General features: G+C 40.3%; 1 protein-coding gene across 5 annotated transcripts in view; it reads right to left on the reverse strand.

Annotated features, from left to right (window-relative positions):
- LOC117407131 (probable ubiquitin carboxyl-terminal hydrolase FAF-X) overlaps positions 1–15551 on the reverse strand; it is a 91599-nt gene that overhangs the window by 20730 nt on the left and 55318 nt on the right. For all 5 annotated transcript variants that reach the window (XM_034011797.3, XM_034011798.3, XM_034011796.3 and 2 more), the window contains 7 exons: positions 15385–15531; positions 14343–14550; positions 11773–11993; positions 11338–11528; positions 10867–11040; positions 10366–10507; positions 7766–8516 (listed from right to left, as the gene is read on the reverse strand). In XM_034011797.3, the coding sequence (XP_033867688.3) occupies positions 7766–8516; positions 10366–10507; positions 10867–11040; positions 11338–11528; positions 11773–11993; positions 14343–14550; positions 15385–15531 (1834 nt within the window). The remainder of the gene's footprint in view (positions 1–7765; positions 8517–10365; positions 10508–10866; positions 11041–11337; positions 11529–11772; positions 11994–14342; positions 14551–15384; positions 15532–15551) is intronic.

Below are 15551 nucleotides of genomic sequence, written 5' to 3' on the forward strand. Positions count from 1 at the left end.
ATAGTCTGCTGTCTTACAATAAATTACTATTACAAGAATTTTTGATTTGAGAGCAACTACAGATATTTGCCTTGGCATCAGAAATTTGGAACAACTTCATTGAAAACAGCATTGCCTGCTTCAAGCTAAACATAAAACACTACATGGACAAGCAGCTGTTTCCGACAAAAGCATGGTGTCGCCAGACACAATGCATGTCAAACAAACCTGTCAAATTTGGGATCAAGTTTTGGCTGGCAGAGGACCCTACCTCTACCTGTGCAAAGATGAAACTCGCCCAGCTGGTCAGAGGCTTGGTGACAATGTGGTACTTAGGCTGATGTAACCATATTTAGGAAAAAGTATGAATGTTACCAATTACAATTTTTTTTATTTCACTGTAATTAGCAAAACAGAAAAACACACAACAGCCTGATTGGAACAATAAACAAATTGAGAAGAGAGTTTCCACCATCTGCACAAAACTTAGTACTCCGTGAAAGCAAATCACCGGTGTCCAGGTGCTGTATTTCACAATGTTTCACACTATTTCAGGGAGCCAGGGTTATGATAATAACCTAACTTTCCCTTTCAAGTACGAAACGTAACCATTACCGAATGGATGAGTGTACCAAAGCTGTCGCATGGCAAGATTGCAGATGACTGAAATGCTACAAGACTAAGCCGAAGGTTGCCTTGTGCGTTACCATTCGGAACCCCAGTAATTAACTAGGGTGAAAAAATTGAGGGAGAACTCACCTCTATATGTCTGTGTTGTAGGGGTCGACTGGGAAGCCACCCTAACAGTCTAGTTCCAAAACCAGGGCTTTGAGGATCCACGACATTCAGTCTGTATAACCTAGTAAAGGTATGGGGAGTAGCCCACACCGCCGCATTGCATATGTCCATGACAGATGCACCCTGGAATAAAGCCCACGAAGTTGTCATGCCCTTGGTCAAAATGGGCAGTGAGCTTTTCTGGAGGGGGCAAGTTGGCCAGCTCATAGGCAGTCCTGACTGTCTGCTATCTACTTGAACAGCCGCTGCTTAGACAGGGCTTGACCATGGGACCTAGCCCCACAGCAGACTGCCTCCAACTTTGTCCTGTCAACATAGGACACAAAGGCCCAAACTGGGTACAGCATATGGAACTGTTAGACTGGAAAGGAGGTGGATGGTAAGTCTCCAATTCCAGAGACATGGAATGCCAAGATAGTCTTCGGCAAAAAGGCAGGATTGGTATGGAGCGTGACCTTTGTCCAGGCCTCTGTAAATATTAAGCAGGCGTTCGCTACCAAGAATGCCTGCATCTCGCTCACCCGCTTTGCAGAGGGGACAGCGAGTAAGAAAGCTGCTTTGAATGATACAAATTTCAGCTGAATGCAGGGGCTCAAATGGAGGCTTCATGAGTGCATTAAACACCACGTTTAGCCTCCGGCGAGGAACAATGTCCTTCATAGGCGGATAAAGCTGTCTAGCCCCTTTAAAAAAAATGCCCCATCAGGAAGTGAGCTCCTGGGGATACAGAGTCAATTTTGACATGGCAAGCTGAAATAGCTGCCAGATAGATCTTTAACGTTGAGGGGCATTGCCCCTCGTCAAAAAGGTCTTGCAAAAACTGCTGTAAAACGGGGGGGTTGAACCCACGAGGCAGACACCACGTCTGGAAGATGCCTCACTTATACCCGTACTGGGAATGCATGGATGTCTGCAGGGTGTCAATGACCCTATTGGAAAGCCCCAGACAGCTCAAATGCAGCCGTTCAAGGGCCAGACCCAGAGATGCATGCTCAACGGGTCGGGATGCCATAAGGTCCCCCCGCCTGACCGAGGAGGTTGCAGCGCATTGGCAGTTTCCATGGGCTGGCTGTTCAGGAGCTGCATCACGGTTGAAAACCAAATTCTCCAGGACCAATATGGGGCTACTAGGAGCACTTTGGTCTGGTCCTGCCTGATTTTCTCGAGACACGACGGGAGCAGGGTGAGCGCTGGGAAGGCGTATAACAGTTGCCTCAGCCACTGGTGTGCCAAGACACCTACTGCCAGCGGGTCCCCGCCTCCTATTATGGAGTGCCAGAGGGGAAAGTGGGTTAATTCCTGGGAGGCAAAGAGGTTTACCTCTGCTCTCCTGAACCTCTCCCAGATGAGGTTCACCACCACGGGGTGAAGCCTCCACTCTGAGCCGCTGAGAGGAAGTCCGCTGCCCAGTTTGTCACCCCGGGCAGATGAACTGCCTGCAGTGAGAGGAGGTTCTTGTGCGCTCAAAGCAAAAGCTTGTGGGCCACACAAAGGAGACACTCATGGCAACCTGAGGCCACCCTGGTGGTTGATGTAAGCCACTACTGTTGTCTTGTCTGTACGGACAAGCACATATCTCCCTCCAACCTCCTGCAGAGGGCGCATGAGCAGCACCATGTTGCAGACAGGCCTGCACATACTACCTGTAAAAAAAACAGCACACACAAGAGAAAATACTCAACAAAAAACAGTAAATTAAAAAAGTACAGAAATATAAAAAGCAGGGGTGCAACAATTAAATCAATGCATCGATTATTGATCACCTGGCTTAATTTCCTGAGCTTCAATTACATATTGGTGAATCGATGCATCAAATTAGAACCCAGTTTGAAGTCTCCTGTTGCCAGTTTGCATTAAAACCTTGAGTATGTGATAGTGTGATTCTTTTAGTGCTAGTACGGTAGAGTTCAGTGTTGCTAGGATACACACTTTAGGCCTCTTGCATTCACGTTTTGATTTTTTTTTTCTTTAAATCTATTAACTACCGATTTAGCTTTTGTTTCAAAGCGTGTTGTGTTTGGATTATATGGCAATATTATATAAAAAGAAGCTGAATTTTGTACGACAGTTAAGTTAGTCAGGATTTGTGAGATTAATTCAAATGTTTTGCTTTGCTTTTGGACAAAATGTTAACAGTAATGAACAACGATAGTTCAGATAGAAATTACTTCTTAAAATACTATTTTTAATTATTATTACAATGTTAACATTAGAACCGCAGTGGTTATACACCTACCTAAAACCGCCACAGGCAGTCATTATGACGGTTACACTTTAAACATCAGTATTAAAATGAAAGACAAACTATCGGATACAACTCAAAAGTTTTATTCAAGCACGTCATATCAAACATCTGCACAGCCGAAAACACCGTATTTAAATGAACAATTAAACATAAAAGGGTTTATTTTCTAACCACGATAAGCACTACTTTAAAAAATGAAAAACTATAATTAAACATTTCAAAAGAAACTAGTGTGTAAACAGGTATATGTACATACAAAACTGTAAAACTACTTTTTAATTTAAATGAAAGTAATGTATGTTTTCTCTGTGTGCACTGAATCCAGGTTGAGCTGCAGCAGCCTTGTACCTTTTACAGTTTTCTGATTGAAATGTTTCTGCTGAAGCGCTGTTCAAGATGACATCTCCCGATATTTTCCCCGGTGCATTCCTTGTACAAAACGAAGGAATTGGTGGCTGCCAAGTCCAGTAGAGATAACAGGTTGTATATTTAAAAAAATAAAAAAGGGGGCTCCCGAGTGGCGCATCCAGTAAAAAGCACTCGCTAGAGTGCAGGATGCGCTCTATAGCCTGGACGTCACCAGTTCGAGTCCAGGCTATTCCACAGCCGACCGTGGACGGGAGCTCCCAGGGGACGGCGCTCAATTGACCGAGCGTCGCCCTGGGGGAGGGAGGGTTAGGTCGGCCAGGGTGTCCTCGGCTCACCGCGCACCAGTGACCCCTGTAGTCTGGCCGGGCGCCTGCGGGCTTGCCTGTAAGCTGCCCAGAGCTGCATTGTCCTCCGACACTATAGCTCTGAGGCGGCTGCACAGTGAGTCTGCAGAGTGTAAAGAAGCGGGCGGCTGATAGCTTCGGAGGACAGCGTGTGTTCATCTTCGCCCCTCCAGAGTCAGCGCAGGGGTGGTAGCGGTGAGCTGAGCCTAAAAATAATTGGGCATTTCAAATTGGGGAGAAAATAATAAAAACTAATTGGCACGACTAAATTTTAAAAAAAATAAATAAATAAAAAATAAATAAATAAATAAATAAATAAATAAAATAAACAGAATATTGTAGGTTATATTCAAAATAAAAACATATATTGTAAAAGGCAGTCAAAGTGGTGGCTTTGGCGGTGCTAGGTAGAGGGGATTATTATAACTTTATTTTTGCTATCCAGCCTTTCAAATGCCATCAGGGTATTTAATACATGTATTTAGGTCAAGAACGGACAACCGCTTATCTTTCACACACACAGAGTAATATAAAATTTTAAAAGTGAAAACCGTTAAAATGACTGCTGTGGTGGGAACTTTGATGGCCCTTTACAATACATGTTTTATTTTCAATATAACCTACAATATTACTTTAAAAAATATATATATATATATATACAAGCCTGTTATCTCTACTTGACCTGGCAGCCACCAATTCCTTCGTTTTGTAAAATAAATGCACCAGGGAAAATATCAGTAGGAGAGATTTCATCTTGAAGCTAGCCACAGCGCTTCGGCAGAAACATTTCAATCAGAAAACTGCAAAGCAGCAGCTCAACCCGGATTCAGTGCTCGAGTGACGCATGCAGAGAAAACATGTTACTTTCATTTTAAATTACAAAATACATTCGTTTTTACGTTTTGTATGTACATATACCTGTTCACACACTAGTTTATTTAGAAATGTTTATTTTATTACATAGTTTTTCATTTTTTGAAGTAATTCTTTATAGTGGTAAGTTAGAAAATAAACCCTTTTATGTTTAATTGTTCATTTAAATACAGCGTTTCGGCTGTGCAGATGTTTGATATGACGTGCTTGAATAAAACTTGGAGTTGTATCTGATACTTTGTCTTTCATTTTAATATTGATGAAGTTTAAAATGTACCGTCATAATGACTGCCGGCAGCGGTTTTAGGTATGAGTATCCCTGCGGCGGTTCTAGTGTAAAGGGACATCTGATGCGGACGCATGCATATTCTTTCCAGTTGTTAAAAACTTAAGTCCTTTGTATTTCTTTTTTTAATAAGTGTTCTAATTTGAATGGAAGTTGTGCCTTTTTGTTTAACTATTATGCACAAGTGTTTTAAGTTATTGGTCTTCTGTTAAAAAAAGAAAAAATGTTTTTTCATTATTTTGAAAAAGAAAACGTCAATGCATCGATTATCGTTGATAAATGCCTATACGATAATCTAATATGAAATTAGGGTGTCGATTGCACCACTAAAAACTAGAAATAAAATAAGCTCCAGCTGGAGTTATGCAGCCTAGAGGGAGAATACAAAGTCAACTGACTTCTGTTGCTGGAACCCTGGAAAGGAGCGACTCAAGCCGCTGGCTTCACGCAATGCCGCAGCGGAACGTAACAAGCAACAGGCTGTAGTGCACAAAATACGCATAATTAGTAAAAACGATTACAGCAATTAGTATAATATCACATTTACGTTGTGTAAAAACACAATAAAATGTGAATATACAGATAGAAGCAACAAGTACTTATCTGAACAAGGCTCTCTGATCAGGTCAGTCTTGAAAGGAAAAATGGCACAGATCTGTGAGCGCAGTCGCGTGCCCCTCGGAGGCGGGGCTATGACTGCATCACAGGCTCAAAGACCAGCTTTGGTATACAATTTTCAGGACTCGGTCTTTAGGAGGTACAGTGGCTCTCAAAAGTATTCACCTCCCTTGGACTTTTCCACATTTTAAGGTGCTACAACATTGAATCAAAATGGATTTAATTAGGAGTTTCTGTCACTGATCAACACAAAAAAGTCCATAATGTGAAAAATAGTGAAAGTGAAAAATAAAATCTACAAATTGTTCTAAATTAATTACAAATACAAAACAGAAAATAACTGATTGCATAAGTATTCACCCCCTTGAGTCAATATTTGGTAGAGGCACCTTTGGCAGCAATAACAGCCATGAGTCTATTTGGATAAGTCTCTACCAGCTTTGCACATCTGGACACTGTAATTTTTGCCCATTCTTCTTTGCAAAATTGCTCAAGCTCCGTCAAGTTGGATGGGGACCTTTGGTGAACAGCAATTTTCAACTCTTTCCACATATTCTCAATTGGATTGAGGTCCGGGCTTTGACTGGGCCACTCCAGCACATTGACCTTTTGTTTTTAAGCCACTCCAGTGTGGCTTTGGCTGTATGTTTGGGGTCATTGTCCTGCTGGAAGATGAATCTTCTCCCAAGTCCCAGGTCTCTTTCAGACTTCAGCAGGTTTTCCTCTAGGATCTCTCTGTACTTTGCTGCATCCATTTTGCCCTCTATCTTAACAAGCTTTCCAGGCCCTGATGCAGAGAAGCATCCCCATAGCATGATGCTGCCACCACCATGCTTCACGGTAGGGATGGTGTTTTCAGGATGATGTGAGGTGTTAGGCTTGCGCCAAACATAGCGCTTAGCGTTGAGGCCAAAAAGCTCTATTTTGGTCTCATCAGAACATAGAATCTTCTTCCACTTGGTCTCAGAGTCTCCCACATGCCTTCTGGCAAACTCTAGCCGAGATTTGATGTGAGTTTTTTTCAACAATGGCTTTCTTTTTGCCACTCTCCCATAAAGGCCAGTTTTGTGAAGCACCCGAAGTATTGTTGCCGTATGCACAGTGTCTCCCAGCTCAGCCGTGGAAGACTGTAACTCCTTTAGAGTTGCCATATGCCTCTTGGTGGCCTCCATGACTAGTGCCCTTCTTGCCCGGATACTCAGTTTGAGGACGGCCTGTTCTAGACAGATTCACAGTTGTGCCATATTCTCTCCATTTCTTAATAATGGACTTTACTGTGCTCCGGGGGATATTCAATGCCTTGGAAATGTTCTTATATGCTACCCCCGATTGGTGCTTTTGAAGAACCTTATTCCGGATTTGCTTTGAATGATGCTTTGTCTTCATGATGTAGTTTTTGTTAGGAAATGTACTAACCAACTATGGGACCTCCCAGAGACAGGTGTATTTAACCTGAAATCATGTGAAACACCTTAATTGCACACAGGTGGACTCCATTCAACTAATTATGTGACTTCTAAAGACAATTGGTTGCACCAGAGCTTATTTAGGTGTGTCATAGCAAAGGGGGTGAATACTTACGCAATCAATTATTTTCTGTTTTATATTTGTAATTAATTTTGAACAATTTGTAGATTTTATTTTTCACTTTGACATTATGGACTTTTTTTGTGTTGATCAGTGGCAAAAACTCCTAATTAAATCCATTTTGATTCCATGTTGTAACACAATAAAATGTGGAAAAGTCCAAGGGGGGTGAACACTTTTGAGAGCCACTGTAAATACACATTCAGTAACGGTTACATTTCGTACTTGAAGGGGAACTTAAACAGCAGACCAGTAAACCAATCTAATATGTATTTAAGCCCATTTATTATTTTTCATTAGAAGACAGAAAATATTAATTAGTTATCATCGGGCCGTCTTTCTGTAAATTTAAACCACCATTGCAGCGTTTATGGGCATGTGTGCCTACTGTCTTTATATAACTAAAATCAAGATGAAAATATTGTCAATCACTACACTGAAAACCACAATCTACTTGCTTCTTTCAATTTTTTCCCCTGAACAAGGCCCCTAATTCCCCTCAATTTTTGCTTATTGCTTACTCCCTACTTCCAAACTCTTCACATTTTTTTTAAATGTGTTTGATAAATTCAATTTGTTAGTAAAATATGCAACAATGCCTATACATTTAAATACTAAAAGTAATGTTACAAAAGCGCATTTCAAGTTAACTATTTGGGTACAAACCTGGAGGTGGGTTTAGATAGACACTGTTACAGGTCAGAAGTTTCTTTATAAACTGGAAATATTCCAGGCTGTACTGCATACGGTTGTGCATGAACTGCACATTCTGCTTCCGTACACTTTGCTCAATGACAGCAGGCATCTTTATCTGGTGGGGTTTTGTGGTAATTGCCAGCTCAGAAATGTACTTGACAAGTTCACTGTCTTTCTCCAATGTGTCCATACGTTCATAAAAAAGTATGTAGGCATTCCACCACCTTTTCTGGCGCCTGTAGGACATGCGCTTCATCATGTGATCGAAAACCTCCCCCATGTACTCGCCCCCGAAGCACTGGTTTTTCATCTCTTCGTCGTCGTCCATTTTGCATTCTGTCACGTCTCCATCATCAAACTTATACCACCTGTTTTTCTCCCCGTCTCCACCATTTCTCTGAATGATGTAGGAGTAGTAGTGTCCACCACTAGCCTGACCGCTGTGCACAAGAACACCAACCAGCCTGTATTTAGAGCTCCCCGGCTGCTCATTCTCTGTGGGTTCATTTTGAATGACCTGGTTTTCAGGATTCACATCATCCCCCTCCAGCTTAGCCACACCTGCCACAGTGTAAGGCTCCATGTCCAGCTCTCGTGGAAATTCAAAGTAATCATTGAATTTGATTGCACATTCCCTTTCCCAGTCATAGTCAAAACGCTTTAGTTGGATAGCAAGAACCGGAGGCAACATCTTAATGAGCAAACGTTTCACTGTGTCCACCTGCAAGACAGAAAATGATTACAGTATTATAATAAAATATATATTAAAAAAAAAAAGTTATTCTTAGAGAAGACACCAGTATGTATGGAGTAAATAAAACATACTTTTCATCTCAAGGGACTGGCCAAAGATCACCAAAACTTTTTCCATTTGCAAATACCAGCAGTTTCACAATTTACACATATGTATTATAAATCACTGGTTATCAGAGGTTCATGCTTTATAGGAGATTAAAAAGTTACTTTATTATATTTGTATTTAAAAAAATGTGCACATGGTCTCAATAACCCAAAAAAGGGAAGATAGAGCAGTTTACCCTTTACTCTAATTGATAAAGCAGCTGTAAATTAATACTGCAAAAAACCTACATATAGCAAACAGGGGATTCCAGTATTTAACCACTTCAACACCATGACTTACGCACGTACGTCAATTGAAAACCCACTTACAGTACCATGCCGTACCAGCGTACGTCAAGTTTCACATCCTATTCTATGATCGGTTTCTCAGTCTGGCGTTTCAGGTTTCATTCTCTAAAGCAGTGCTAGTAGTGTGGAATGTGCAATGAAAGTTGGGGGGGGGGGGGGGGGGTCAGGTGACATTTTTATCCAATTGCGTGTCATGTAGCAATATCAGTCTGTAGCTGTGGGCGTTTAGAAGGCCGAGATATACTGCAGGAAGCCATTCAGCTTTTACATGTATATATATATATATGTATATATATATGTATATATATATATATATATATATATATATATATATATATATATATATATATATATATATATATATTATATATATATATATATATTATATATATATATATATATATATATAGTGTTTTAACTTATTTTTGATTTATTATTAGTTTTACTTGTTTAGTTATAGTTTATATCATTTTTTAGCGAAAGCTAAACATGGAAATGTATGTGGTCTTTCTATAATGAGCAACGGGAGTGAAGTTGGTTTGGAAGATTTCGATACCAGCGACAGTGATGCTAACTTATCACCCAGTGATTATTGGAGCCAAGAACAATACAAACAGAAGAGCATGCAGCTACTTTACAGGTATGCAAGCTGCAAACGGGAAGCTGATTGGTTTGAAATGGCAGTGATGTGACGAAATACAATCAAAACACAGCACTGGGTACAGGCAATGCGGAAGCCAGATCCATCACAATGCCTGCGCAAAGTAGCGGTGTACACGCATTTGTGACTATCCCTCCAACACAAGAAGCAGACACCGTAAAAAGGTACAGGGTCTGCTACGAAAATGAAAACAAAAGACAAAAGAAAAATGTGCAGTGGTTTGCGAAGGCAATCCTGGGTTCTGTTGTATTGAACATTTCAATAAATGGCACAGACCAAGTCGATAATGGCACACGTTTTGATGTTGTTTGACTTTTATTTGATAATTACTGTTTACTGATTATTGTTGTTATCGTTATTAGCAGTGTTTTTGTTTTCATTGTTAAAAAAAAACAAACATGGGTATATAGTACACAGCAGCATAAAGGGTTAAAAAACTGTTTACGTCATTTATTTGTGTTTTATTTATCATATGTTAACATTTTATAGCAATTACAGGTTTGAAAACATTATTTTCAAAATCTGGTACCTGAGAAGGGGTTTCATTTTTACATCTGGAGTAAGTAATTGATAAAGCAGCTGTAAATTAAGACTGCAAAAAACCTATATGATATCGCAAGCAGGGGATTCCAATATTTAAGAAATCTTCAGTATTGAACACTGTGGCTCAGACAGACTAAATTGGCATTTCATTCAAATAAAACCATTTTTTTTGTACCTTTTTAATGCATACAAGAAACTGTAAAGATTATTTATTTACCTTTTTGTTGCACTTTTCACAGTGATATGCATTGGCACCCTCCAGTAAGTCTCCTTTGACATACTGCTCCATTGAGTCCAGGAGGTTTTGATGGTTTCTAATATCTACATTCAATGTTGTAAATGATTCCTCACATTCATACCTACAAGAAATGTATCATTTTGAACAAAGAACTTTACAAGAATACACACAGTAACTAATCATTTTTTGTCTTAAACAAGGAGCACCAAAAATGAAAAACGTTATTTAAATGATACAAATAAAGGCAACATAACTGAGAATACAGCATATGAACTAAGCATAAAAGCTGTATACCTCCCATTTAAAAACTTCATTAGGGTCTCATCATATGAAATGCAAGACCTATAATTTCAGTTTTGGAAATTCCCCTACTAAATATAGTAAGAACATCTCTTCTTTAAAAAACAGGATTTCAACTCGGTTTAACTTTTTTTCTGTTGAGTGTCACATGCAACATGTAAAGTGTACAACAGTACATACCTGTGAGGACAACCCTGACATATCTTCTGATCAGCGAAGGAACCCCCAAGAACTTTGCTTAGCATAGCTGGATGGCCAAGAGCTTTCAAAGCTTCATCTAAACTGTCCACCAAAGAGTTAAAGAATTCCAATGCATCATGCTGCTCCCTCAGATTCACTGGTTCACCCCACAACCTATATAAAAAAAACAAAACAAAACACACACACACCCACCACACAAAATTAACTTTTGCCACCAAGTAATACTGTTGACTAAAACCATAAATATGCTACATTTTATAAGTCCACTCACTTATTTTTCAGAACATAATGGTATGCAGGATGTGCAACTGAAAACAACTCATATTTGAATCAAAAGGCTGAAGCCTCAATCCCTCAAACCAAGTTTAACCACGAGCCAATTGAAAATGAGATATAATGCTTCAGCTAATGTCTTGTCATGGCTACATTTACTATTGGGAAAATATTTACCTAAACTGCTTCCAGAATCCCCTGGGCACATAGTACTGCAACCTAGAGGCGGCCAAGTGCCCAAAAATAACCTGCAGGTGCCGCAGAACCCCAATATTGTACTCCTTTCGATCTTCAGTTTTACTCAGTGAAGGTTTATCTTCATACTGATGGTGGTAACTAAAAACCTCCTCCCGAGGATCAACATTGGTCTGCAAACAAAATATGACATTATGATTAAAACATTTATGGATGACAGTTCGTAAACAAATAATAAATGCGTCGTGCCCTCAGATCCAAGCTATGCCAACATGGCATGTATGCTTGGAGATGGCTAATATATCAATCACTAGGTCATGAGCAAGGATAAGAATCTTCATTGGACAAAGTATTCAAGAAAAAAACTGCAGTTATATATTGACATGCATTTGAAAACTGAAAGAGATATACATGTACTTCATTGTCCTGCTTTTCATCACCAGACATGTCATCATCAACATCACTGCCTGTGCCTTCAATAGCCAGGATGCCATTTCTAATAGGTGGAATCATGTACAGCTGCTGAATGACTGAGTTCATGTAGCATGTGGCTCCAGCATTCTTTAAGCCCACAAACCCTTTGGGAGGCCGAGGCCCAACAGGTGGCAGGTATTCCCATTCTGTAAGTGCTTCACAACCTATTTAAGATAAAAGGGAAAATTACTATTAGGCATGAACCAACAGAGGAGAAGGAGGAGGAGGAGAGATATTAAGCCTTCAAAGCCCCAATGCTAATGACACTGCTGTAAACAGTATAATATAATAGGAGGTGTAACAGGACAGCTGGACACGAACTGGTGACCACGCACACCGAAAGAGTGCGTTTTAACCATTACACAAGAAATGGGCTTGTCTGCATATGTGGTTTTAGAGCTTTTAACCTCATCTCATCTCATCTCAAGACAAGGAGCAGAATACAGAACAGCAGTCTATCACACAACACACAACAAAGGACAGTTGTTACAGAGGCATACATGGAAATGAATGCTGTATGGACTTTGCAAAACATTTGGCCACAGCTGTAGACTACATTACCCTACAGAATTAACTTTCCGTCAGTCAAATGAAACCTGCTGAATAATGTTACGTTAACACTGAATTACATACCGCTTGGTAGTTTTCCCATATACTTAACAAAAAACTGACAAATTGAAAAATGTGACATTTACTAGTATGGCTTCCGGTAGACTTTTGCGATATAATTTCATAGTTTCTTTGATTACCTGACCTTGATTATATTATAGACCTTGGTAGGTAGAATATTAAGGTTAAGGTCAACAGACGACTAAAAAGGTGGTCTCAAAAAAGAATGACATACATTCAGAAACCTGGAGCCTCCAAAAAGAAAGAGGCTAGATGAGATATTTAGCTTGTCACCTGCTTGCCAATGGTCATCCCCGTGCGCTGGTGAGTGTTGCTGTTCACTCTATATGCTAAAGAAGAGCGTCATTTTGGAAGATAAAGTTGTACGCTTGGATTCTTACCACCGCTACAATTCTATAATATACTTTTTTTTTTGTTTTCTGTAAATCTTCCTCCTTTCTCAGTCTCTTGTGATCTCACAAAAAAATGTCCAAAAATACTAACTAAGAAATAACACTGGACTCCTTATTGATCGTCTTACTATAACAATGTAAAGCATCCCAACTCTCTCCATACACAGAATATTTTATTTATTATATAAAATTTACCTTCCAAAAATTCAGTTGACAGATAGGTAAATTGTTAGGTTAGGTTGAGGCGGATGAAGACACCGCCGAGAAATCCTGAATATCAAGAATCCAGTCGCTTATTCTGTCACAAACACAGATTGTAAGTGAATGGATTCAACTCCTGCTGCTGCAGGCTTGATGGGTCGGGATGCCATAAGGTTCCCCGTGTTTGACTGAGCAGGTTGTGGCGCTTGGGCAGTCTCCACGGCTGGCCGCTCAGGAGCTGAATCAGGGTTGAAAACCCATAGTCTCCTGGGCCAGTAAGGGGCTAGACACAGCATGAGCAGGGCACTGGTGTGCAAAGACATCAACCGCCAGCAAGTCCCCGCCTCCTATTATGGACAACCAGAGGGGCCAGTGGTTTGATTCATGGGAGGCAAAGAGATCAATCTCTGCTCTCCCAAACCTCTTCCAAATGAGGCTCACCACTTTGGGGTGAAGCTTCCATTCTGTTGCGCTGGGAACTCTCCTTGCTGCAAGACCAGGAAAACTGCCTGCAGCACCAAAACATTTATGTGGAGACCCTGCCAATGGGGGGTTCACACCCACTGCACCCCCCTGTCATTCCACACAGAGCCCCAGTCCAAGCTGGATGCATCTGAGGCGACGACCTCCCTTCTGGTGATGAGACACTATCAGTAGGCAGCCGTGGTTCAACGCTGGCTGAAAAACTGTGCGCAGTCCTATACCCTGGGTGGCGGGCATGACTGCGTCACAGGCTCGGCTGAGCGGCTTTGGGGCAGCAGTGTGGAGTAGTGGTTAGGGCTCTGGACTTTTGGCCGGAGGGTCATGGGTTCAATCCCAAGTGGGGGACACTGCTGCTGTACCCTTGAGCAAGGTACTTTACCTAGATTGCTCCAGTAAAAACCCAACTGTATAAATGGGTAATTGTATGTAAAAAAGAATGTGTAAAAAATAATGTAATTGTATGTAAAATAATGTGATATCTTGTAACAATTGTAAGTCACCCTGGATAAGGGCATCTGCTAAGTATATAATAATAATAATAATAATAATAATAATAATAATAATAATAATATTCAGGTTTCATGGTCTTTAGGAGGTAATCACCCATGCAGTAATGATTACATTTCAAAGAGAACATGCAAACTCAAGCTGTGCAGCAAAATTGCTATGCGTAGTCTTTCCTCATTACATTTAAATATCATGCGCAATTCATATTTCTTCAATGCATAAAACACCCAGTACGCATCTTATCTGGAGCGTTACTAGTAACAATGCCTTTTTGTTAAGTGGCAAAAAAGAGAAACATACCTAAATAGTACATGTCAGTTAACGTGTCCACAATCTGCTTGAGGTTTCGGACACAGCCTACTGCTAGTGCAAACAGTAGCTCAAAACCGGCATTGATTGTAGCTGGAGTACTGCAGACTGGAATGGCCTGCTCGGCTGGAAATTCTCCACTCTTCATGTACTGCAGGTACACGTTGGAGGCTGGGAATATGAAATCATCGATCAACTCCTACAGAGGGAAAACAAATAAATAAACAAACAAACAAACAAAACATCGACATTATCTTACCACACTTGGGTAGCTTGTTTTCTGGCAGAAGTAGATACAGGTTTAAAACCCCCTGAATGGATACAAGCCTGTGGGAGACCTTTTAAAGCCTGCTCAAACCGGACCATCATGTTTTTGTTTCTTCTGCTTTGCAAATGACTGACAAGCCAACTGGTCAGCTTGTTAATAATAATAATAATAATAATAATAATAATAATAATAATAATACTTTATTTTATAAAGCACCTTTCATGACAAGTCATCACAAAGCGCTGTACATAAGAAAAATATTAAACATAAAATCTAACAAAAAAGCCAGTTCAACAAATAAGTTTTAAGGGGAGATTTAAAAACACCCAAGGATTCAGAGTCCCCAATTTCCACAAGGGCATTCCACAACCTAGGGGCATAGGAACAGAAGGTCCCATCACCCACAGTTCGTAGTCTGGTCGTGGGGACACAAGAGTCCAACATCAGTGAACCGCAAATTGTGTGTAGGGGTATAAATAGACAAAAAGTCAGTTATGTAAGGGGGAGACACACCCTTCAAGGCCTTAAAAGTCAATAGCAAGATTTTAAAATCAATGCGACACTTAACAAGAAGCTAATGTAACAATTCCAGAACAGGGGTAATATGATCAACAGACCTAGTCAAAACCCTGGTTGCTGAGTTTTGAACAGACTGAATAATATAATATATATTTAAGCCCAAATACATTTCAGCAAAGAAAACATAAACCAAAACAAGAAAATGTATCTGGGATCATGTTTGAGCACAGTATAAAAACCACGCACCTTAATGAGGTTGGCACCACCTTTTTCACAGCCAATGTAGTACTTCTTTTCTGGGGTTTGGAATGCTAGCAATTCCTTTGTGACACCTATATGGCCCTCCAGAATAGTTTCTTCTACCCCGGTCTCATCAATTCTTTTTACTTCATCCTGCAAGAGATAAATAAACC

The sequence above is a fragment of the Acipenser ruthenus genome, chromosome 8, assembly GCF_902713425.1.
Source record: "Acipenser ruthenus chromosome 8, fAciRut3.2 maternal haplotype, whole genome shotgun sequence".
Taxonomy (NCBI): domain Eukaryota; kingdom Metazoa; phylum Chordata; class Actinopteri; order Acipenseriformes; family Acipenseridae; genus Acipenser; species Acipenser ruthenus.